The sequence below is a fragment of the Oenanthe melanoleuca genome, chromosome 5 (assembly GCF_029582105.1).
Source record: "Oenanthe melanoleuca isolate GR-GAL-2019-014 chromosome 5, OMel1.0, whole genome shotgun sequence".
NCBI lineage: Eukaryota > Metazoa > Chordata > Aves > Passeriformes > Muscicapidae > Oenanthe > Oenanthe melanoleuca.
Window position 1 is genome coordinate 2038082 of NC_079339.1, and position 26042 is coordinate 2064123.

The window sequence follows — 26042 nt, forward strand, 5'->3', positions numbered from 1 at the left end:
GTCATTTTACAAGTACTTAAGGTATTCACTTACCCTTTTATTCTCAGCTTAAAATGGGAAACTGTACTTATACAAAATCTTTCTAAAATACGAAACAAATTAATTGAATTGAATCTTACATATTCAGATAAACAAAAGGAATAATATTTTTTTGTGAATTCACAAAAATAAAAGATAAAATAGTTTCTCTTAAGACCGTTGCTTGTTTTTCATTCCTCTTTCTTACATTGCTGGAATTTCTTAGTCATTTGTTGTTCTGTGTCATTGGGATGTTTTACTGAAATAGATGGCAATGCTACCAGAAAGTTCTGTCAGATGGCTCTCAGACAACTCACTTTATCACCCTAAATGTAGCTTTTGGTCCACATTTGGTAACAACTCAGTTCATGTTCTAGAACCCTATGTCAAGCACACGAGATATGAGAAAAATGTATAAGCAATGCCCTGAGTATACAGAAGCAAGAGCACTGAAAAAATAGCTCCTTAGCTAAAATGCATTTTAATAATATGAAATATTTTAAATTGATTTCGAAGAAAAAAAAAAACAGAATTTCCAAATGCAGGAGTGAAACTCCTTTTCACCCAGACACCTTATGTCTGGGGTTTATAAATGCCTCTGTCTAGGTTGTGACCATCCTGTGCTGGGTGTCCTCATTTTTAAGAGGAGATAAGGGCAAAACTGAGAACAAATGAAATCCAGCTGGGAAAGAGAAACTGTTTACTCAATTTAATATATGCATGTAGACATAGGAATTTTAAAAAAAACTGTAGAGATACTTCAAATGTATTTAATCTAAGCAGTTAATTCTTTCAGATAGCAGTGGTTCTGTGTGAGTGACAGCTGCTCCTGCTTTTAAGTACAAAAGAGAAATGTAAAGCAATCAATAACAGTTTTTAATCCACAGTATTCTTCTGAAACCTTTGAAAATGTGAGAAGGTATGGGTTTGAAATTTATCATAGTTGTAAGGGTCACTTAGCACTGTATTTAAAACAGTGACATTTTTCTTCATTATTGCTTGGTATTAACATCTCTGACAGTGTTCTCCCTACAGACTTTAATTTGTTCAGAAAATAAATGATTTAGCACATAGTTTAGGCGTGGTTCTTTAACACTGGTAACCAGTACCTTTCTGTTAGAAAAATGAAAAAAAAAATCCTCGTGAATTTATAAACATGAACTCTCAAAGCTAACCTGAAAAGAGCGGCAAAAGGAAGGAGTGGGATTCATGACGAAACCCAGCAGATAATTGTAGCAAACGCGTATTCTAAAGATGAGTCACACAGCAAAGGCTGAAACAAAAGGCAGTGTGAGGACAGAGATAGGGCTGGAGAAAAGCACATCGAGCAGATAACACACACAATGCACTCAGTCCTTCAAGCACTGCACACAACCAGCCAAACCTGCTGTCTCTCAGTCTCTGAACACAATTGCATCCTCTGATGAGCAAACATCTCCCAAGACGCTATCGCAGTGCCACCCTTCAGTCTCACACACGCACAGACATCAGCTCGCTCATCATACCGCCTTAACATTGTCTGCATTATCTGAACCAAGGAGCAAATTGCCACTTGCTTTGCCCCAGCACTCGGACATCCCTCGGTAATACCTCAGCATTTATGCTGGTTTCCACGCTGCTGCCAAGACCCCGATCTCACCAGCACATCCAGGAAAGCAGCCCGGCTCTGTATTCCAAAAATTCCTACTCACACACGGTTATTTCTTGACTGCACACTCAAGAAATTAAGGAATCACTTCTTTATTCATCTCGGGGATCGCGAAATAAAGGAGGCTCCTGAAAAGAATTTAATAGTAGCAAAGTTATCACGTAGAAACTGATAGTGTTCTCCCTGATTGATTAGGGACCTGTTGCAGCATTTCTGCGGGGAGACATCAACGGGAGGTTCAGAAGCTGCACAAAAGCACCGGCAGCAACTTTGTCAGGCTGGCCTGACACAGCCCACGGACCGCGCTGGTTCTGACCTGTCACAGCAGCGATTTTCCCCCGGGCTCGCTCTCGCCCAGGAATGGGAGCGCACTCTGCAGAAAGCACATTTGGGAGCTGGAGCCACGGCGGGTCCAGAGCTTTCCATACTGCTTTGTGGGAAAGTGCCCTGGTCCTTTCAGCATCCCAACTACAGCCCAGAGGCTTGTTTCTCCCATTCTGCGAGAACAATTACTGCTTAATTGTTCCAAATCTCCTGGCAGTATGTTTGTCACTGGGAAAGCTGCAGTTCTTGCAATGGGCGCCTGGATTTACAAGGTAATTAGTGCTGACAATGTTCCCAAACCTACTGTCATGTCTGAGCGGATGGCACTTCCAAACTGAGCTGGGACATACACATCCTTCTGTGCTCATGATTTCTAACGAATTCTGGGGGAAAAAAGAGGGGGAAATTGTGAGATTCATTCATTTTCGACGAAATTTGCATTGAAAATCTGTTTTTCATATAATGGATGCACACTTCTGATACACAGCAGCTCCAGTTCTTTGCTCCAAGGAACAAAACCAAGACAAATGACTGCCATGAGAGTGACAACAGAAAGCCTGAATGATGAGAAATAAAGACACATCATTTCTGGTCAAAGAGCAAACAAATATAATAAAAATCCAAGGCATCTCATTTTTTTGTGTTAAATCACTGCAGGATCATTACATTTTGAGTAATTTCCCCAGGAACTGTCCCCAGTCTTTGGAAAGATGCTACTTGGAACAAGTACTAATATATAAGCATGACATTTCCTTTTCTGCCTCATTGCCTTCTGTATGCTAATAAAATGAAATGGCCGTTCCACAGTAAACACTCACCCATGTATTATTATTTAAAAACTGTCAAAACAACACAAGGGAAGAAATAACAAAGGAATGAATGTAACATGAAATGAACTGTAATGCAAGATTTAAGTACAATCAATACATAATTAGAGTTGCCTGGAAGAGGCAATACTTCTCGAACTGTTGACCTGAAGGGTGCTTTTTCTTATATTTAGGCTGAGACATTTCTCTTAAATGAGATTTCAAAGTGCAGTGTTATACTATTTCAGAAATACAACAACAAAGCAAATTCTACTGTAGCATGAGGTGACTGGGCTGAGGAATCATTCCAGGTTCAAATGCAGTATAAGTTTAGCTAACAGAGAACATAAAAGCACCTCCTTAGCTTTGTGTCCTTATTAATTTACTAAAAAAAAGCACACAAGACAACTTGGAATCATTGGTTTAACTACAGAAGACAGCTCTGTTAACATGAATCCCAGCCTCTTACAGAAAAGGACCCCAGCACTGCAGTTACCATTAAGCATAAGTGTATCTGTCTGCTTGTCTGGTATGATCACCATGGCACCCAGATGCTTTAGAGATAAATATGAAAACACAGTCCTTAATTCAAAGCACATGCAATCTGTCAAGGTAAATTTACACAGGGGCAAACTCGTAGGGGGCTGGGATTTCATGTGCAGGTCTGGAGGAGGTGACATCAGCAGTACAGGAGATTCACACACAGGTCAGGAACATCACTCAATTCTTCAAAATTAGCTTTGATAACAATAATGGCCTCATTAGAGACAGAGATGTAGCTTGAGGTGGGACACACAGCACAGTCACTGTGGGTTTTGAAGGTGAACTGAAGCAAGGGGTGTTTTGTGGATCAAGCTGTACACTGTGAGTACAGGAGGAGGGGGTGGCTACTATTCCATTATACTGGCATTTCCAGGATTTGTAAATCAAATTTACCTAAAATAAGGAGATCGAAACAATCCCAAACTTTGGTTTCTTTCACATTGCTCTTAGGTTTCTGGGAATCTTGCAATGTACTTGCATCACACAAACAAGCTTTGTTTCATAACAGAAGGAAACAAACTTAGAAGAAAGAAAGATTGATTGATTCTTACGTAAACCCTTGTTTCCTGGAGCTGAGCTTTCAAGCAAAACATCAAATACTAAAGTTGCATAGCAACCTCCCCACCCCCAGTACAGGTGGACCGGGTGGCCAGTCCCACCTTTCCTGTTTCTCCAGGCTGCACAAACACAGAGCTTGCACAGGTAGGATTTGTGTCGGCAGGGTGAGCTTCCTAGCTTGTGTTTAAGAAAACAAGAGTTCTGCCCAAAACACCCTGAGGTGGAAACCTGTGGTGTTCTGTGTTCACATTCTCCAGTATATTATGAAAATGAACAGCATGTAATGTCTTATAAACCTACTCTTACATGTCATCTTATGATAATTGGATTATTCAGCTATTGAGTGCAAGCAACATTATGCTTAGATAGTCAATTATTTATTGTTAATCACCAGCAATTTTTGGAAGCACTACAGTATTATATCCACTAATCACAATGAACACTAAATTTTGTATCACTGGTTTTAAATGAGAAATATCTGCAATTACCACTGTGTTTTTCACACAGCTTTGTCTGTGTATTTGCAACCAGAGTAAGCAAGCATACACTAGAAAACACCTGAGGCTAAATACTGGTATGCAAAAGCATAAAACCAATTACAAGTAAGTATGTTCTGCCCCACCTCATTTTGTTCTCCCTTTTATTTGTTGGATGATCTCTATGCTGCCTACTGGCAAGTTCCCTCTTTGGTTTCCAATCATCCTTTGATGACTCTATTTTCCTTCCATATGCTCCTACTTTCTAATTAACTGTTAAAACCCCTATGACCAAAATGTGCGTGACTTTTTCCTAAAATAAAGTTAAAATACTTTAAAAATGATTCATATTTCGAAGTGTGACTCGACAGCAGGATTCACAGAAAGACGTTTGTGATGTCCCAGAGCACTGTGGCAGGAAGAAGTCCTGTAGTGCAGGATAAAACCCCCGAGCTGGTGCCGTGCTTGTTTCCCCGCTGGAAGGCTGCCAGGTACGTGCAGCTCGTCCCCTCGCTCCCTCCCAGCCGAGCCGCAGCGGTGTTTGCCTGCCACCTCCCGGGGGAGTCACAGCGCCGGGGACACAGCCAGGACAAGCCACACAAACACGTGCGGACACGCTGGTGGTCACTAGGCGCGTTTTAACCACTTCAAAAATACTTGGGTTACAAACACTCAAAAAGTGGAGAACATTGCAACCAGTGAACTGTGCTGCTATTTGTGTGCATTACCTCATCTTCCTCCCTCCAGCTGCAAGGCTTCATTTGGACTCTACTTTAATCCAGAATAGCATTTTTTCAGTTGGTTTTCTCTTGTTGTTGTTGTTATTGGTTTGGTGTTTTTTTTTTGTTTTGGTTCTGGGGTTTTTTGTGTGTTGATTTTTTAAACTTCGTTGTGTATTTTGAGGTTTTCTGGATTTCTACTCTTTTTCTGCCAAGAAATTTTGCCCAGGCAGAGCTGGTGGGTATCAGCCTCTGTGATTTTCAGAGCTTTGGACATTGTTGCAGCCTGGCAGTGGACAGGGGGGAATGCCAGAGGAATGGCAGCTGGACATGGGGGCTGACTGTGCCCATGCTGGGGGACTGATCTGCACACAGACTGTGCACCCAAAGCATTCAGGGCTTGGACCCACTGCATGCACACCAGAAATGGCACATCCATAAATATCTGACCACAAATCTCAAGGGGAAAAACCAATGTAACCCTGCCTCTGAGGATATCAAGTTGTTGGCTTAAACAATTTGCTGCACTATGCTCACTGTTTAGTGTTTCATCCTTAAAACACAGCTTTGGCCAAAGAGAGAGAGATCTAGCTTCAGATTTCCTTTCATTATGGTAAATTTTCCAAAGAATCCACAAGGCAATATAAATAAACATTGATGAATACCAATAATGATCCACAACAGCAAGAAGTGTTATAGAAAGGCACCAACTACTTGCAGTGGGAAAAAATTCTGCATTGAAAACAGAACAAGATTTAGAATAAGCTTGTTTAGTCAACATGAGGATTATTTATACTTTTCTTAGAAAATTGAAGAGCTGCTTACAAAAAATAAATTATGCAATAGTGTAATAAATAGCTCTAAATGATAGGCAATTCAAGCCTGAGGAGGCTAGAATTCAATACTGATTTTTAACATCTAATTACACTATTAAAATACATTACTGCAACTATGTAGACTGCAGTAATTATTTTTTGCTCATCACCTGGTCCATTCACCTTTGTTTTCTGCTTGTACACTGAATTTCTAAACTTGTTTCAATCCCATTGCTGCCTTCTCCCCCTCACCACCCAACTTCCCTCTTGACTACAAACCCCAGCAGCACCAGTGCAGAGCCCAAGAAAACAAACTCAGCAAAGCTTGTTTGGGTTTTGCTTCCTCATGTTTCACATTGCTGCACTCAATTAGTGAGACACAGCTCACTGGATGCCAAATGGGGAGCAATACCAGTTTGGCAGAGTTTCATTCTTAATGATGACCTATGGGAATATAAATTTAGACTGCCTTCTCCTTTTTAGTTCACAGAACCCCCACGGAGTTGTCAATTTAGAAACACAAAAGGAGTGATTATGGATTCTCTAGGGGACCCAGGCACTGCAGAAGTCTCAGCTGAGGAAACACCAGGGCCCACCATGCCCCTGGCCAAGAGAAAGATGGGGTCTCTCAGTTTTCAGGTCCTTACCTTCACTCTGTGTTTGAAATCCATCTCAGAGGAGGGGTGACAGCCCACAGCCTCCAGCAGTGTGGTGACACCAGTGGCACAGTGGGGAGGACAATCTTCAGCATCCTCTGCACTCTGGCAGCTTGAGATTCAGCACTGACACATAGAAATCAACAGAGCAGTTCAAATCTAGGGGCCTTAAACTTTCTCTCTAGCACTGAACAGACATTGTAATATGTGTGATTGAATCCCTTTATAAAAATAAAGTTGCAAACAATGTTTTTAGTGATTATAGTTGCACAAAACCTGTGATTTCATAACTAGCATCAAAAATAAGCTGCTAAAATGCCTTGGGAGACAGGTATGTCAGGTCTGTTTGACAATCACTGCCCCAACTCTGTGAAAGCAGCTTCCTTCCAAATTTGCTTTGCTTAGTTTGCCAAGATCTTGGCCTGGCAGCCTTTAAGGTTCAACACCTCTTTAGGTTCTCATTTTCTTCCAGTTACTAGTACCACTGACCAGTCTTCAATTCCTGGGCAGCTTCAGATTTTGGATTTCTACCACATTCCCTCCCAGAGCAGGATAATCCACACAGTTTCCTTGTTAATTCATGGCTTGCCATAACGATCCAAGCATGAATCACCACAGCACAGCAGGTATTAGCCATGTCCTCTTGCTTTGATATCACAAACCATCCCAAAATTGAAGTGCAGTCCTTCCAAGCAGGTCTGTAATCACATCCTTGCTGCCCCAGTTACCTCAGGCTGGGAGCCCTGACATTCACAACAAAATGTAAACCTGAAGAACTAGAAAAAAAAATAAATTAGCCAGGCCAGGGAGGCAGCTGACATTCTGCAGCCCTGAAATAACACAAGTATTCTCTAATTAGAGGTTTCACCAGCATGGCTTCAAGCAATTACTTTGAAGGAATTAGTTCCTGTATAGAAAATGGAAAAGTATTCCAGGAATGAATTGGAAAATTGCACAGCTTTTGAAACGAAATAGCATTTATTTCTTAAATATTTTCAGACAAATTAGGCTCATATCACAAAGTCTCTGTTCTCCAGCTTACCTGCTGTAAGGCTTACCTTGCCTTACAAGACATGTTTGTATTTCACTTTTGAAGAACCAAAATTCTGAGTAATGTTACTTCACTCTCTGCTCCCTTTATTTTTCCCAGGTGAAGCTTCAGAAGGTCACATATTATGTTTTCCACACATTTCTGTGGTTTAAGAGAGTGACGTCTGGAAGATCAGGCAGAGGGAAACCCCAGTACTAACACCGAGTTACTTCACGCATTTCTATATTACACAAATTTAAGAACACTTCACTGTTGTGAAGGCAGCTAAATCACCTTGCTATCTGCCAAGCCTTCTAAATTTTTTTTTATTTTTTTTTTCATATAGCACAGTTTCCCTGCGGTGGCTGACACAAGGCGCTTTTCTCACGAACAGGCTGGTGGATATTTTATAAAGAAAACTAAGCAGCTTTAGGGGGAGCCGCCTCCTGCGCCCTTCAGGTCGTTTGTGACCGCGACCTGCGTTTTGAACTCGCCTCCATTAGCAAATCTTGTGAGGCGGAATGCGGCTGGCGCTGCCTCGGCGAAGGCAAAGCGCCGGAGGAGCCGAAATAATGCGGAAAGGGAAGGAAAGGACAGAGAAAAAGGATGAAAAAGGAGATGAAAAAGGAGAGGAAAAGGAGAAGAGGAGCGGGAAGAGGAAGCCCCCTCAGCGCCACCTCCCGGCCCCGCCCCTTCCGGCCGCCCCCGCGCGCCGCGATGACGCACTTCCGCCCGCCAGCCCCGCTCCCCCGCCCCCGGGCCGGAGCTGCCGCCGCCATTTTTGCGCTCGCTCGCTGCCGCTCTCCGGGCGAGGCGGCTGCGGCCGGAGCAGCGTAAAGTAAGGGGCTTTAACCCGCTCGGGGCTCCCCCGCCCCAGCCCGGCCTGAACGCGCCATGTCCGGAGAGGGAACCGCCGGCGACCAGGTGAGCGGGGGCCGGGTGAGCGCAGGCCGCGCCCTGAGGCGGCGGTGCGGTGTGGGCTCGGTGAGGGCGGGCGTGCGGCCGGGCTGAGGGGAGAGCCGGGGCTCCCTGCCCTCACGGCCGTCGGGAGGAGCTCCCTGTGCCCCGGTGGGGAGCGGAGCCGGCCCGGCTCGGGGCGAGGTGGACAGTGGATCCCCGGTGAGATCCGCCACCATCGCTCGGCCGTGGTCGGTGAAGAAAATTGCAGCCCGGACAAGCTGTTTACAGCGGCAGTTTGCCGTGTTATGTAAAGCGAGCGTTGGCTGAGCTCGGGCGTTCTTTAACGACGCCATCTCCCTCCAGAATAAAGCATTAAAATACACTTGATCCTTTAACTAGGAACAATAAACACGCGTTTATTTGATAAAGGGTCCTCTTTGTGCTACAGCGTTTAGTAGGGAGCTAAACTAAAACCCAGGAAGTGCCACCTCAGCAGGAGGAAGAACTTCTTTAGGTTTAGGGCGGCCGAAGGGCGTGGAGTCTTCCTCTGAACGCATTCAAAACCCGCCTGGATTCTGTGAAATAACTGCACTTTCAGCGGAGTTTGGCTTGGTTTTGTTTTGTTTTGTTTGTTTGCTTGTTTGTTTTGTTTTAATAGACTAAAGTATGTATTTACCCTAACCTCGTAATTTATAGGGAGATACTACCAGAGTGTTGTATATCCCTTTTAAAACCTGATATTACTCTCAACGATTTCTAAATTACTGGCAGGGTTTCTCCCAAATGGCTTTTTTTTAGTAGTCGGGATTATATTTAAAATCGGTATTAATTGGAGGGATGGGAATGAAAGCTCCTGGTTGAGGGAAGGGTTCTTGATAAATCACGTGTCCTAGTGGCCAGTGTAGCTGTTAGAAATATTTATAACCAAGCTGATGCCTTTTTGTTGGTAGAATGTTAGTTTCTTACAAAACAGGTGAATTTCTGTGTGTCTGGGCCTGTACCCCGAAATTGTGGTGTGTAAATTTTATAAGATGACTGTTTTGGTGGATGGGGTGGGTATAGGAAGTGTAATGCTCGGAGTGTAAAATACTCAGTTTCTGCCTCGTTAGGATAATTTCCCCAAATTCCCCGTGTGCTCAGGCTGGTGATTTTACTTGGAGTGTGTTTGAGCTGTTCAGAATGGTTCCCTTCATCATGAGATAGATGGCTGCAGAGAAGTAAGAATATGCCACAACAAATTTGTTTAAGCTGGTGTGTAGCATGTTCCAGATTTAATCTCCCCACTCCAAAACGTTTTCAAGGGTACATGGATGTTTCATAGCTTAATTAAACTGTTTGTTAAAGTAGCATGTGTGTTTCTGTAGCTTGTAAAGTGTTCCTGTTTAACTTCAGCCATGCTGAAGTTTAGACCTTTTCATTTGCATTTTAGAGTTTTTCTATTTGCAAGGGAGAATTTGATAAGCAGAAGGTTGAGTTACTGTCTGTATACAGCATAAAAGTGGCAGTATTATACTGTTATGCCATATCTCAGAGGGGTGTAGTGTTCCCAAACCTGTAAATTGTGATTTGCAGCCTCTGTAAAACACATAGTCTAACCTGTGACTTGGCCTTTGGGCCATACTAAGACCCATTTTTTTGCCCTTTATTTTTACTGTTCATGTGTTCATGTTGGATGTGCTTCAGATTAAAAAAATCAGCTCTTATAGATTCTTATAGATTGGGTAAATTTTTAAATTTTATTTATACTGCTCCATCTTCTTGATGAAGGCCTCTGGATTCTGATTTCTTACAAGTCTGTAACTTTGTTATGGTCAATTGCTCCCTTCCATTACTTTTCTTCACTTTCAATAACAGCTTTTTTCGTGCCTGGCAGACTTTTGTTTCTGACTGTGACTGTTGCCATAGGCCATATCCGGATCTCAGGGTTTTCAGCAACACTGCCATGGTGTTTTCAGCACAGAGGCTCCCACTCACTCCCCTCAGTGAGCCTGGCTGTGGTCTGGCATGGCTTGGGGGATCTAAATCCAGTGTCCCTGGAGGGAGGAGCCTGGTGACTGGGACACCCACACTGCAGCTGCTCTGGACCAGCCTGGTGCTGGCTGAAAGGCCTTGAGCTGAGCATGCACAGTGTTCTGAGGGCTCTAAACGTGCCTTGCTGCAGGAAACTGAAGCTGGGCAGAGGTGGGATTGCAGCTGCCTTTCCTGTTTCAGGTTTCATCTGCTGCTGCCAGCTCTGAGGTTTTGGGTTGGTGGTCACAGGGATCAGTATGAAATGGGGAGTGCAGAGTTGATTTGCATCTGTGCTGTGCACATGTGAGAGTGTGATGTAGCTGAGAAATCTTTGATAAGGCAGAGCTTCTAGCTTTGACTCACTCTCAGGCTCTGCATCTTGCTTCCCAGATCCCAGCTCACTGCCAAAAAGCAGCCAGGTGAGTAATAAATTGCCATGTCTGCAGCAAGCAGAGAGAGCTGTGGCAGTGTAGAAAGGAGGAGCAGAGTGGAATGCTGATTGTAGGAAGAGAGGGAGGGTAAAGGGAATGTAAGGTTTAAGATGGTAAGCTGGGCTTTAGGAGGCTTTATTGTACCAGGTGCAGTGCAGCTGAAATGTGGCTTTGCTGCCTTTAGGCCAAGCTTTGCTCCAGGAATTTTTGGGCTGCTTTACTGTGTGGATCAGGAGCCTAATCTGTGTTATGTAGATTCTCTCCTCATTATGTTACTGTGGAATAGACTGGAGCAGGAGGACAAAGAAATCCAGTGCAGCTACAACACTTGGAGTGTTATTTCAAATTCTTGCTCCGTGTTTGCTGTGCTGGGCCCAGATTAGTCCTGAAGAACCAGTTCAATCATGTGAGGAATTAAAATCTGTCAGGCCTCTGTTTAACAAACCAGAATTTCCGGGGTCAGTTTCTGGAATACCAAGCACTCAGCCCTGTCTGTAGTATAGAAATGCACTTTTGTAGACTGAAAGGCTGCATCTGCCACTGATTGCCAGAAAATTCCCTGCCAGGCTCTTCCCAGTTTAATGTGCCAGGGTTACAAAGAGCCCATGCTTGCACCTATGCATGCCTTGACATTTTTGTGGTCCTTAATGTACACATTTAATTTCATTTCAGTTGTGGTGGTTGTTTCATCTGCTTGCCAACAAAAACTAAATTCCCCACTTTATAAATACTTGCCAGCCATCAGATTAATCTGAAGGTCACATAACATTTGCCTTGCCCCTGCATTAGTTGTTTTCTAACGTTTTAAGGTTAGAACATGCATTTCACACTTCCAGTTAGTGTTTCTAAGATATATACCCCAGTCTGTGATGAGTTTTTTTATGTTACATGAATATGGATCTGGTCTAAGACTTAAACTGTGGGAAAAATGATGTCTGTATTGTCTCTATGACTATAGAAAATAACTCAAAAACAGTTTGTTCTGGTTTCTTGATGGCACTTTTGATCCCTTTTGATTCCTTCCTCTCTTTGTCTTGTGTCTGTTTGATGTGGTACATCATGAAAGTTTTTGCATGCTAAAGACAATAGTAAATGTTGTAGTTAACTTTAGTATTGTAAAAATAGATGTCACTGAATGCAGTGCTGAAAGAAGATTTTTCTTGCAGGATTGTGTGGGTTTAACATCACAGAAGGAGCCATTTCAGAGAAACTACTTTAAGAGCAGACAAAATGAGTACAAGTGTTGGTGAGGGAAAGCTTCTGAGTTTGTGATGCAGTGGTTTAATGACAATTTCTACACAGCTGTAAATAAATTATAATTTAGGTGTATTCCAGAGTCAGTAAGTTCCAGGTATACCAGTAAGAAATTCCAGGCAAAAATGCATCAGTTCAACATTTGGGAAATAGTCCTGTGAGGAGAGAATGGTAATCATTACTGATCTGAAACTTCTAGTTTATCTGGCGTTTTGAGCCCAGATTGTGTTGGGATGGGGCAGTACTGACAAAAGGACCCTTTTTGGGTCAAGATGAATATGCTGAGTTGTGTCTGCTCATAGTGATCCAGACTTAAAGGACACGATTTTTTCAAGGCTGTTCACAGCTGAACTGGTTTAGTGTAGAGTAGTAGTCAAGGCATTAAAACCATTTTAAAAAGTGCAAGGATTGATAAGCTGAAACTACAGTTCCCCCAGTGAAGGGATGTGTTACTGAGGAAAGGATTTTAAAACTTTTCTGCACATGCAGCTATAAATAAACTTTAAAGGAAAAAAGCCTTAGACTAAACCAACCTGTAAATTTAGCAAACTGGACAACTAAGAATGCTTGTTAACTTACATGTTAGTATATTAGAAATTTTATTCACTGGATCTGTTGCAGGCCAGGCTGTGCTAAAGAGTGCAACACTCAGCCAAAACCACCAAACAGTGGCTTCTGTCTTAATGGCCAGAAACCTCCTTTTGGATATTGAAGCAACTTGACTAAACTAGCCATTAAAATTTCTGCCTTTTTGTATACAACAGCCTATGTGTATGGTTTGTAGAAGTTATTTCATAATTAGTTGTAGCTTTTAAAACATCTTGAGCTGGCCACTTCATGGATATAAAAACTTCTAAACACATTTCCTTTTCACTGCAGAGGATCCTGTAGTGGAAACAGGGGGATGCCTTAAAAAATTGGATGTATTTAGTCTTGCAAATAATTTAAATGTGTTTAGGTATTTTCTTAGACACTTTAGTCTTGAAAGATTCATTCAAGAGGCTTGAGGAAACTGTTAATTTTAGGAATATGGTGTAAAGCAAGAGTATTCCCTTGGTGGTGATTGAGAAATAAGCAGATACTAAAAGTGAACTTTTTTCCCTCTGCTTTTGTTCTCTCAGACATTCTTTATGAATTCAGAATTGGTTTTGTGCAGTTGATACATTTTGCAGGAAGGAGCTTCTAGATTTCTTCCTAGAAGATTTGAGTTTAGGTCTCTTCAGCTTTTGGGAAGATCTTTTTATACTTCTAATATCTGTGAAATGTCAAATCTATTGCTATTTGTCAGTGTATAATAAAAGGGTAGTTGTGAACTGGACTAGGTGGTAATAATTTGGAGAAACCCTAAGTGCTAAAATAATTCCATGACCTTGAAAGAGTTGTTTATGGGATGGGATCCTGGTGATGTAGAGATCTACTGAACATAGTTAACAAAAGCAAAGGAAAAAAAGTTTTTACAGTCTGTGTGCGCTGTTTTTCAGGTAGTGAAGAAAAGTTAAAAGCCAGTATCTGATTATGTTCAGTTTGATGCTATTTGAGCTGGTCTGAGTTGAGGCTGCTAGAGTCCTGAATGGTTTTGCAACCTTTTTTCTGCATCTGATCCTGAAACCAGGGGGCTGAACCATTAGAAAGTTAATCACTTTTCTAACAGGATTATTTTTCTGCTGATTTACTCCCTGAGCTGGCTTGTTACAGGATGAGCTGTTCTGGAAATGCTTGTCTAGGGGCAGGATAATGGCAGTGAACACCCAAGAATTATATGTTCACTGTTTTGGATATTGGCTGTTGTGCAAGCAGTACAGTGAGAAATCCATAATCAAAAGCAAGATGTCCTTGAACTGTGATAACAGGCACCAAGTGCAGGTAACATGAAGTTCTCAAAACTAGGATCACATGTCTTCCTGCCTGTAGTTGGGCTAGGTTAACAGTCAAGCTCTTGGTTCCATTTTGCTGTGTGCTTGCAGTAGATGTTAGTCAAACCAGTCCTCACAGGGGGTGTTTGCTCACATACCCAGTGCTGGCAGAATGCTCCAGAAAATCCTGAGTGTTGATTCCCCCAGGATATCAGGAGTGGTTATTTGTGAAGGTGCAGTGAGGCCTCATTTTTGCTGAGGTAGAACCAGGACACTGATTTGCCTGCAGTGCAGTGTGTCCCTGGAGTCTGCATGGCTTTTCTCTGTGCTGGAGCTGGAGAGGGATAGGAGAGGGACTTGAGTGTTTTCTTCTATGAGACCTAAGGCACAAGCAAGTCCAGGCAGTCCAGTTTAAAACTGTGATCATCATATTTTCAGTTCTGTAGGGTGCCTATAATTTGTCTTGTATAACTGCTGTATATCTGCTGCTGCTAAGCAATTATTTGCCAACTTTAAGAATCAGTCCTTTTTATTTTCCACTAAAATAATTGTGCTTCTTGCACAGATTGATTCATGTGTCAAACATACAGAATTAATTTAGGATTGCAGGGGTTGTGCATTTTATCCCCATTTGTTTTTTCGTGAATTGTTTCTTCCTTTCTGGGTTTATGACCCTGTATCTGCAGAGGTGAAATCAAATTCCTGGAAGTCTTAACTCAGCTGCCACTGCAGTGAAATGCTTTTATTTATCACGTGGAAAGATTTGAGGAAATTCAACTAAACTGCTATAATTGTTGAAAGGTTCTTCAGTGGCTCAGTCTACTTTATCTTGTTTAAAAGTGAGCACTTAGACTGCAGGACTGTGTGTTTTTGTAGAGTGAGGTCCTTTTTATTGTAGCAGACATTAATGGTACATCTTAGAAATGCCAGGCATTTCTTTCTAAATGTATCCAGAATAATTTATTTGAGACAAGTAGATGTCACTTGGGGTGGTTATGTGAGAAGCAGTGCATCCCACTGATGTTGATGTATTTGAGGTAGTGCCTTATTGAATAAGCAACATTTCAGCTTTGAGTTACCTGCAGAGGTAGCTTACAGAAATAATTTTAAACTTCTGAAATTTCAGCTTCAGTGCTGTTTCTAGAATTATATTTATGCATGTTATTTTTTTAAGAAATAAAACCACTAGTTCATTTTATACTATTTTACATCTTAAGCCTGTATCACTTGAACTACAGCCTAATACTACAGAATCAAAATTTTGATGGACCTTAGGGAAGTAAAACTATTCCTGTGGCAGTTTATAAATTTACTACTTTAGAGCTGACAGCTTTGAGCTACTTTGACTTTTTAATAAAACTAATTTTATAGTAGTTTACTGTGGGACTTGATACTTGCCTTCCGAGCTACAGTACTTTGCATTAATTAGTGTTAAGAATTACTTGAAAAGTGAATCAAAAGGAATAATGGTCTTTAAACTCCTATAAAGCCCAACCTGCTGTTTTTTTTTCTTCTCCAGTTGTTGCATATCTGCTACTACATGCCTGTTTAACAGTTCTGCAACATTTTTTTTTATTTTTTTCCATTTTATAACATTATAATTTTTGTTTAAAAATATCTTTATAGGGATATATTTTGAATTCTGTCTTGCTAATAGGACTGACACAAAAACTGGTCATGCTGAAAATTATCTAGAAGTAGTGTGGTTACCTTCTGCTTCTCATTCTAAAGAGTGATGGCACTTTTGAGAGAGAGGAGTGTTGGTTTTGTCTGTGCTGTTTTGTCTTTTTCAGCTTTAGAAGGATGTGTTGACCTGTGCTGTTGCTCTGGGATGGCCCTGCTGGGGTAGGGAGGTTGGACCAGGTGACCCACTGTGATCCCTTCCTGCCTGCCCCATCCTGGGATTCTGGGGTGCAGACCCAATATTCAGAATTAAAAACAATTCCTTGAAATAATCTTTTAGCAAATGACAGGGTTTGGGTTTTTTGGGGTTTTTTTAGGATTTTATGCACAGTAAATGAGTCACACTGCACTATACATTGGAGGTTCTAACAGTAATTATGTAGTGAAATTGTAAAATTTCACCAGCAAGGTCTTATAGTAACAATTTAAGGGTTACTATTGCTACATCTCACTAAGACAAGAATTAGTTGATGTATTTTTTACATTAGTCAATTAGTTGATGATATTACTGTTTTCTAAATTCATTTCTAAAAATGAGTTTTCAAAGTTAGTGAATAAGAGGTTTGGAGTACAGGTCAGAATAATAAACAGGCTTAATAATAAACTTCGGTTCATTTAGGGTTGTAACAAGCATGTATTTTAAGGGTGTCTGTATATGACCTTCACAATGTAATTTTTTTATTCTCACTTTGTGTTAACAGTGTTAGATCTAGAAAAAAAAAAAAAAACCCTGAAAATCATAAAGCAAGTTATTTCCAAAAATGTTTGAAAGAGCACTTAAACCTATCCTATACTAGTAACTATATTAACGAGTTTGCATTGAATTTGGTAAAGCCTTTAGCCTCAAAAAAAAAATCTTTAAAATAAACTTCAGTAGGAATGTCTGAGTGTTAAGGAAAAAAAAAAAGGTGATTTCAGTGCCAAAACTACAGAAAGGTATCTATAGGATTGAGAGATCAGAAAGTGAACAAAGAAATTGTGCTTGGATGGTGTGTATCTGTTTCTGCTAAACCATCACCTCCTGGTTTTCTTGTTAAACATGTGATACCAAATACTTGCTGTTCTCCATGTGCAGAATGACTCCTGCAGTAACCTGGATTTTTTTGCCTGAGCTCTGTAATAGAAATACTGGGCTGAATTTACTTTTTACATCTTAAAGTTCCAGGTTGGTAAAAATGTTAAAAATTGTAATGTAAATACTTTGGCAAATTCAAATTTTGGTTTAGTCTAACATCTTGGTTGGTGTCCATAACATGTAGAACTAAGTGTGCTTTATCTTCCTGGGACAATTTGTTTTCCTGCTGAATTCCAGTTTAGAAACTCCATCTGAAAAGCTGAGCTGTGGAATGTTACATTGTCAGAATGTTGTCTTTAGCTTGACTGTGTAGGTGGGACAGAACTTTTCAAACACTGCTTGTGATCTCTTATGTCTTCTTTTTAATTTTTCTAGACTGCTGAATATGTCCCAGAAAAAGTGAAGAAAGCTGAAAAGAAACTAGAAGAAAATCCATATGACCTTGACGCTTGGAGCATTCTCATTCGAGAGGCACAGGTTTAGTGATATAGGATTACATTTCCTTATCTATGGTCCACTCACACTATTTGGTTCTGGAGTAAAATCAGCATATTCATTTACAGAAATCATAATATTGTAAATGCTGTTTTGATTTTCAATTTTTAGAATCAGCCTATAGACAAAGCACGGAAGACCTATGAACGCCTTGTTGCCCAGTTCCCCAGTTCTGGCAGATTCTGGAAACTGTACATTGAAGCAGAGGTTAATATTTTTACATTTTTTCTTATATAACATTTCATAGGATTTTAAGTTTATATTTTTATAAGCATGAATAAGATAGGCACATAATATCTAGGGGAAAGGGGATTTTAAATATGCCTTGCCTTTATTTTGTAAAATAGGTACAAAGGAATGATTAAAATGAATTCTAAAGTATTGGGTTTTTTATGAGTTGATGATTGTTGCATTATGGAATTGCAACAACATTAAAACTGTTTCAATGGTATTGGAGTGCTTTAGCCTTTTATTTGCTTGTCGTGTCAATTTATTGCCTCCCGTGTCATTTACTTAGAAGATTTTTTTTTATTTACACATACAAACTTATTTGAGTGACTTTTCTCTGAATATTTGGTTCTTTTATTTTTTTTTTGCTTTCTTAAGAAATTGAATGTTTCTGTGAACAGTGTTTGCAGGGAGGGTGTGGGGGTGGAAGCTAATTTCTGCAATGAAAATGCATTAGCCCAACTCATTAGCTTTTAAAAATCCCAACAAATTGTGATTGTTTCCATAACTGGGTTAGACTTACCACTAAGTGCATTGGTCAGTAGAACTGTCTCTAATGACATGCCATGAAATTCCCTGTATAATCATGGGGGGAGGTGGTTGTGGTGTTCATTTTGGTTTGATTCCTTTCTGTAGCTGTTATTTAATACTAATACACATGGTTTCTGTGGGCATTTTCCAGCTGCACATTTCCTTGAGACAGATTTTTGATATGCTAAACTTCAGGGGTGGGGACCTGTATTCTGTAGATGAGAAATGAGCTCTCTTTTTCTTCCATTTGATGTGAAATTTCATTGCTTAGTTATCATATCTTATTTTACATTAAATTACGTATCCAGAAATATCTGGCAGTAGATTTTGAAGATAAGAAAAATTTGGATCATGGGAATTTGTGAAATTTTTATATTGCAGTTTATTATACGATGCTACAGTGCAAAATAGTGCCATCTAAATTGAATGCTTCCAAATTAAGTATACAGAGTTTTCACTCTCTTGTTTCCAGCAGTTTGTAGCAGTAGGTGGAATGTTGGTGGTTATTCCTGTTTGGGAGATTGCAAATGGACTAACATACAAATACATATTTTTCCTTTTTGGACCCTGCAGCCAAATCCATTAGCCTCTTGTACCCTGAAATGCTTGCTACAGGTTCTAGTTTTCACAGTCTAATCTTATTTCATAATTGCAATAAATTACCTGATTTCTGTAGTTTTTAAAAGTCTTTATCTTTCCCATAGCTCAAATTTAAGGGTTGAGTGAGGCCATCTTAGAAAGCCAGTGCTATACTGTATATCCTTCAGCAGAAGGTCCTGTTATCAGTGTAAAGCTTCCTGTCTTAAACCACATTCAGAGACGAACTGACAGACATCACCTCCCCTAATTTATAATCTAAGAATATTTTGAAACCTTAACAGTGGCAAAACTTGTAACAGCCTAGAGTAGGATTTTTTTACCTGTTCCTTCAAGGAGGGCAGATCAGCACCTCAGCAGTTAATGGTTAGCAGGGGACACGAGGTAAATCTGAGGGGGAAAGAGCTGTCATAACCATCACTAGTTATTGTGTGTCTGCTTATTAATACATGTCAAATATTAGAGAAATGGAACACATAGTTGTGTTATTCAGAACAATGGAAAAGTAGGAACTGTAGATTTCTGGTAGAGGTTACACCTAAAGAGGGTTATATTTGAAAGAAATGTAAGAGGGCAATTTTCAGAAATTTAACTTCTATCTTAACAGCCAAATTTTTGAAATCCCAGTTATGACTTAATTTTCAGCTTTCCTGGTTACAGTAACATTATAGGGGGATATAGTGGGCAATTTTTAAATGAAACTATATCCTTTTCTCTGTTTTTTTAAGCATATGTGAGCATATATAAGTTGAAATAACTTATATCCAAATTCCTCTCTAAAAAACTCACAGAATTTGGCACCGTTTTCAGTGTTGTTTGCAGTTGCATATCATTTGTACAGTCCATCTAGGTGAATTCAAATGAAAATGCTTTATCAAATGTTCTTATAACACTGTGGTTAAATTAAGACTTCAGTTAATTTTTAAAGGCTGAGTAGAGGAACTGTGTTCAGGCTTCTTTTATTGGAGCCTTAAGATGTACAAGGAAAGTATTTTCCAAAAGCTTTTTTCCTTGGCAATTTTAGTAGTCTCCTCCTGCTAGAAAGCTTTTCTTGGGTTGTTCAGAAGTATAGAACTTTCTAGCCATGACTTAGTAAAATAAACCTGTGGTAGATCTCCAGCACTGCTTTCAATTTACTTTTGATGCCTCATTATTGAAATCTGAAAATTGCAAAATCTTCAGTCATCTGTAACCTTCATTTCCTCTGATGTCAAAACAAGCATTTTACTCTTTAACATGGAAACACTTCCTCTTTGCATCCCAGAAAGACAGGCAGGGGGAGGGAAGGGGGAGTTCTTTTCTGGTAGGTTGTCTTTCCCTAGAGAATTTTGCCCTCTGAAAGACATAAATCAGAGCTGAATAACATGACCTAGTTGTGATGTCTTAGAAGATGAGCCAGGGTGAGGGTTATGAAAATGGCCTTATGAAAAAGAAATTAGCCCTTCAACATCTGTACTCTCCAAGTTGTTAAAAGTCTCTGAATTCCCCTATGTCTGACTTAACAAATGTGTTCTCTTGAGTCACTTCCATTCTTCAGTAGGACTTGTTGATAAACTATCTGAACAAAAACTGCATGTGCCAGTTCCTTTTGTAATGTGTAACTTCTAAGTGCAGGCCTTACTGCTGTGATTGCCTCTGACTGTGTTTGTTCAGCTCACTGACTGTTCTGCTTTTTGTGTATGACTGTGTTCCCTAGTGGAATACAGTGGAGAGCAGTGCTCAGCACTTGGTGTATCATCCAGCTCACCACAACTGATACACAGAGCCTGCTGAAGTAACCAAATACTTCACAATTAGCATTTTGTGTGGCAAGCACTGATTTACATGCTCTGCTCTCTGCATTGTGACTGGTTAGGTAGTCAGTGGAACATGGAGATTAATTTGGAAGAGCATGCTTTGACAGTTTGTTAATGGGAATTACACTATTAAAGTTGAAATTGATGAAAAAGTTTGGATTCTTGCACTGGTTCTTATTTCTTCTGACCTTCAAAGAATTGCAGGACTTAGAAATAAGTGGATGAAACAACTCCCAGTTCACAGCTGGTTTGGGGTCATACTATTTGAACATCTAAGTAGAGTTTTGGATTTGATAAGTATGTAAGCAAGTAAAATAGTTAACCTGCTATTCTGCATCTCTTAAAATTTTAGGAAATGAAACAGTAGTGCTACTCTTCCCAGAGTCTTGTTTTCTCTAGTTACTTAAAGTACCTTTTTCTCTTGATACCTTTCTCATAAAAACCTCCTCTCAGAAAACTTGACTTGATTCTCATGGCAGTGCCTCTTTCACAATTGTGTAAAGGAGTGTCTAAATCTCAGCCCCACATGTGCAATAACGTTAAATTCATAGATCACACGATCTGGACTCTAGCCTGCTCTGCTGATGTGCTGTGCCTCCTTGGGTAAGTTATTTAACCTGTTTGCCATTCTGAAACAGATACCTACCTACCTCACAGGGTTGTTGTGAGGCTGCTTTAGTGATTAAAGTGCTCTTGGCACCTGGCTAAAAGGTGCTGCAGAAATGTGAAAATAAATCCAGTTTAATACCCTATGATCCTATAGGCTCAGCTGTCTGTTACTATTTTGTCGTATTGACTGTTTGAACCATCTTTTAGATGCAGAAAGACCTGATAATCTTTCCATGCTCATGAAAGAACTTTTACTTTACCAATGTCAAAATACTTCAGTAGCTCTGAAGCAAGCATTTGAAGTTGATTTTTTTTCTCTGCTAGTTTCGTTTATGAAGTCACCAGGTTGAAAATCCTCTTAGGCACATTTATTAAACTGTATTCACATATTTGCAACTTTTTTTTTTTAATGAGCTAAGGAATTTTTAGTTCCAGTTGCTCTGCATGGAAATTTTCCTCTGTAATTGTCCTGAATGCTTCAGGCCGGTTCACACCACACCTTTTATTTATTTTTTTTATTGAGAGTACTGCACTATATCCTAGTCACTTTGAACCGTTGTTAGTAGGGGTTGAAAGGTTGCCATAATTAAAAACATAAAAATCATATCCAAAAGACAGTTGTGACAAGTAGCCCAAGTCTAGAAACAATAAATTCAAAGCTGGTAACATGCATGTAAAAGGTTTGGCTGTTAATATGTATTTTTTTGTCTTGCGAATTTTGCAAGTAAGACTCCTGTGTTATTGCTTGTCCTAAAGAAATGCAACCAGATACATTTGTTTAGATAACTTCTATTACATACAGACACTTTGAATTTTAAATGTCTTGGTAACAAACCAGATGCTGTATGAGGATTCAGAGGTGGGACCACAGCTTAGGGTTGATTGTTTTGCATTTCATCATATGCAATACATCAGTATCTTTAATCCATGTAATTCACACTGGTGTGGATACTAGTCAGAATGTATCATTTAACATACTTGTATATGAAAATGTAAATAAAACCATTTAGAAAAATGATTGTTTTTGTTTAAGATGTCTGTGTTTCTTCAAAGCATTTTCTTCCCCTGTTTTACTTTAGTCTGGTTATGAATTCAGAATTGTACATACCACCAAAATTGTTCTGCTTGGGGAAACATGGGAACTGACTTCTGTCAGAAGGAAGTTGGAGTGATCAGAAGTCAAAGTAGAATAGACTTGGCTGAGATTCTGTTTAGTGATACTTTCAACTGAAAATACTGTGGGTATCACCTGCTGATCTTAGTGAGTTTCTTAATGGAAGGCATCCCCATGATAATCCATGCCCACCCCACTAGCCAGCCACATTTCTCATGGTAAGCTTCTGCTTTGAGGAACTGCTGTACAGGTTCTCTGTACAAATACCCATATTGCACAGCCTTGACTACCTCAGTCTGAGATTTTCAATCTTTTTTACAACTGTATTATTTATGATCTTTTCTTACTCATGTGTGGACTTGTTCCATTCCTGTTAATAAATGTTGTTCTGTCTGTGTGATTATTGTAGACTTGCACTAGAAAGTGAATGCACCTTCTTTCCTGTCTCTTCTGCTCAAAATGTCACTACAGGTGTGTACATCTTGCACAGTTCCCCTGGTCCTACAAGCTGTGTAATATCAGAAAGTTGCCCACATACTGACATCTGTAGTTGGAGGAGATGTGTGCAGTACAATGCTAGTGGGTTTCCTCATAATTCTGTTTTCTGTATTTGGGGAAGTTTTAGGAAATTTTTGCAGTGGCAGTGATGCCTAATGAAGAGATTACTCTGAACCCTCTTCTGTAGTGTGTTGTTATTTACACATGAATAAACACAAACTACTTCCTGTTCTGTTGTATTCTTTCCATGTGGGGTGACAGAAATATATCCCAATTAGACATGTTAGCTACAAACTCTTGTTCACAACACTTCTGCAGTCTGACTTTTAAATGTAACAAGGACAGTGAAAACTTATTGTGTGCTTTCTTTTGTTGAAGTCATTTGTTGATTCTTTGTTGATATTTTGAGGGGGAAATCTGTGTGTCAGGTCAGGTACAAACTTGGGCTTTGTATGTCTGAACCTGAAAGTACAGCAAAAGTAAGAAGATTAGAAGTAAAAACAGGTTTCTTGTGTGCCCTGTAATCAGTGTGAATTGGTTCTCCATCTGCTTGGGAGAGGGAAACTCCAATTTTCTGGTTCTTTTCTACATCTCTTCCAGCTGCCAGCTGGTAGAGTTTCCTGATGTTCTTTATTCCAATTTTGAGGAGCATGATGGTTGAGAGAACACTTTCCATTAAACCTTCTCTGCTAGTGCTACTACATAAATTAATATGTGACTGTTTGCTGCAGAATGCCTTTGCAGACTATGGGAAGACTTTGAGTCGTGGCTGGGATAAAATCCAGTAGCTTTTCTTAGCTGGAAGGTCTGTGGAAACAAGCCCTTCCCCATGGCATTCTTGTGTTCTCTTAGTACCAGTGGTCTTTATTTACAAGTGTGTGTTGGGTTGCCCCCTTGTTTTTCTCTTGATTTTTCTCACCAGTGGGTGCTCCATATCCAGTGACAGTCCAGATTCTTCTGCAATGACATGTTGTGTACCTAATATCCTAGGACATTTTTTTGTTTCTTACATAAAACAGTTCAAAAGTGAGAAGGAGGAGTATGGAGGGGTCCACAACTGTGTAGCATTGCACAGGTTTTGCTTTGTGCACATTACATACATGTAGTTAACTACACGAGGGACTCTTACAGTAATTTGAATCTGATCTGATCAAAAGGAGGAGAGTTACTATGCTGAGGATTTGTGGTCATTTTACTCATGCTTTCACCCTGGCTCTGAGTTTCAGCTAAGCAGTCTGTACCTATGTTTAAATTACATAGTTCTAATCTTTAATTCAAGCTCTTCCTCTAAATCAGCTAATTTGGAAAGTTTCATATTGTGATAGAGGATCAAGTGTCTTGCCTCCTTTGATTCCTGTAATATATCAGGATGAAACTTAAGGGATTGTAATGAGGACAAGACACTGTCCAGTTCTTCAAGGTTTGCATTAGTGCTTGACATAGAGAGTCAGAAATAACTGGTGTGTGAAACTAGAACAAGAAATGACTATACATTCTTGCTATAAACAATCTAATACTTGCTGGTTTTTGTGAGAATGAGTACATTGCTTAAAATACATTTCAGGTCTTGCATTTGGACTAAAATAATGCCTAGATGTTCAGTTTATAATATTTTATACATCCAGACTGGGGCAAAGTCAACTTCCTTCAGCTGTTATTTATCTTCAAAGTATAGGTTTTCAAACACAGTTTTTGCTATTTAAACAAAATAAAAATGAACTCTGTTTGAAATTTAGATTTGCAAAAATGGTGTGTAGTTATATATATGCTGTCCTGCAGAATAACACAGATAGGAAGTTAGTGTGTGAGCTAACTTCATTCTGTTCAGTGGAACTGCATTTAAACATCAAACTATGTTTAAAACATTCTTTTAATTTAGGATTTTGATTATTTTAATTTTTATGGTTAAATAAAGACTTACTATAGGTTCTATGCCTGTGGATTCCTCAGGAATCTCTCAGACTATGTATGTGCATCTGTGTTCATTTCTATATATATATATTTAGATAGTAAGGTCACACAGCATAAATAATGTTCTTTTTAAATCATAGAGTAGAAATAGGGGTGGGTGAGCTTAACAGTGCAAATTGTCTACAGGTAGTTTACTCAGGCTACCTAAAAGTTTATAGGTACTTAGAAAAATAATATATGTAGAATATATTTAGAATTTCAGTGAAAATTATTTTATGATCTGCAGCTTCAGTCTGAGTGCAAAAGCATGACTTGGTGCTGCATGTAAAGGAGTGGGAAGGTAGGGCTGGATTTCCTCTTTATTTCTGTTGTCTTGAACCCAGCATTGGCCTGCCTTTTCTTCATTCCTACCTACCCATCCCAGTGCTGATTTTGTGTGTTTTTATGGGCAGATGCAGGAGTATATTCAGTGTAAGAATTGGGAACTCTCAGATGTTGCTGGGGCAAGAAGCTGTCACTGCACAGCTCAGATGTATTCTCTCAGTGCCATAGTTGCACTGACCATTTTAGATGGGGCACCCAGGGGACTGGGGGGCAGATTCCCTAGGAATGAAATGTAACTTCTGATTTGATCTAAAAATAAATCTCAAATTAGCCTACAAACTTTTTGACATTGTAATTACTGCAGAAGAAGTCTGGTACTCTTGCTCTCTAAATTATGCTTATGCAGTTGAATAGCTGCTGGTTAGTAAAGGTGTTGCATTTGTAAAGTGTGCAGGCACATTTAACAGCCTGTGATGGGCTCTATATTGTAGAAACAGTTTTGAATTAATTTCTTTTGAACTTTCACTGTTAGTTAGTCTCTGTAGGTTACTTTTCACATGGTATCACAGATATTTAACATGCAGGAGCTTGAGATACAAGCAGCCTTACCATCAATGTTAGTGCAGCAGGGGCTGGAATGAAGGTATTTTAATACTTGTAGGCTTGCAGCTACTTAAAGTTGTTAAGCATTTCTGATATACAACTAATACAAGCTGAAGATGACAGTGAATAAGTTTACAAAAAATTGCTTTTGTAACACATTTGCTTTTGGAAGCTTAGCTTGCAGTTTTCTTTCCACCAGCTATGTCAGTTGACCCCTTCCCAAGATTTTCCATGGTGTTGCAGTAATTAATAGTTTTAGTTACAAACAGTGTGCTTTCAAGACTGCACAACCTGACAGTGCTGCCAGGTTCATACATGAAGAAACATTTCCTTCATGCTGGATAAAAACAGCAGGCCCTACACTGAGAGCCTTAGTCTAGCAGGTTTCATTTCACTGGGGGAATTTTGTCATTCTGGTCCTGACTGACTGTGGCTTTGGGAATTTTATATTCTGCATAATTGCAGGATTGTGCTAGATATTCTTATTCCCTGTGATGAAGGCCAACAGTTGGCCTGACTAGGAGAAAAAGTACAGTT

General features: G+C 39.7%; 2 protein-coding genes and 1 long non-coding RNA gene across 4 annotated transcripts in view; 2 read left to right on the forward strand and 1 right to left on the reverse strand.

The window, feature by feature from the left end:
• Positions 1 to 2866: 2866 nt before the first annotated feature.
• On the reverse strand, positions 2867 to 8253 carry LOC130254412 (uncharacterized). The gene is made up of 3 exons (XR_008840705.1): positions 7860 to 8253; positions 6555 to 7339; positions 2867 to 3658 (listed from the first exon to the last, which is right to left on the reverse strand). It is a non-coding gene; the product is annotated as an uncharacterized LOC130254412 (long non-coding RNA).
• Positions 8254 to 8312: 59 nt separating this feature from the next.
• Positions 8313 to 17745, forward strand: LOC130254416 (cleavage stimulation factor subunit 3-like). 2 transcript variants are annotated; one of them, XM_056493919.1, is made up of 3 exons: positions 8313 to 8517; positions 17175 to 17276; positions 17406 to 17745. In XM_056493919.1, the coding sequence occupies exons 1-3, from the start codon at positions 8488 to 8490 to the stop codon at positions 17529 to 17531; spliced, it is 258 nt and encodes an 85-aa protein (XP_056349894.1). In that variant the 5' UTR covers positions 8313 to 8487; the 3' UTR covers positions 17532 to 17745. The 2 variants fall into 2 exon arrangements, with proteins under 2 accessions (XP_056349894.1, XP_056349895.1); XM_056493920.1 differs by having other exon boundaries at positions 8325 to 8517; positions 17175 to 17745.
• The window catches only part of CSTF3 (cleavage stimulation factor subunit 3), a 36570-nt gene continuing 27978 nt past the window's right edge, over positions 17451 to 26042 (forward strand). Inside the window, exon 1 of the mRNA XM_056493917.1 lies at positions 17451 to 17501. The gene's annotated coding sequence lies outside the window, so the exon portion shown is untranslated. The remainder of the gene's footprint in view (positions 17502 to 26042) is intronic.

Excerpts from the sequence above, each read along its gene's own strand:
- LOC130254416 (XM_056493919.1), top strand. The coding sequence starts at position 8,488 with ATGTCCGGAGAGGGAACCGCCGGCGACCAG. Across the intron at positions 8,518-17,174 it reads AGGGAACCGCCGGCGACCAG|ACTGCTGAATATGTCCCAGA; the intron begins GTGAGCGGGGGC and ends TAATTTTTCTAG. Across the intron at positions 17,277-17,405 it reads TTCTCATTCGAGAGGCACAG|AATCAGCCTATAGACAAAGC; the intron begins GTTTAGTGATAT and ends TTCAATTTTTAG.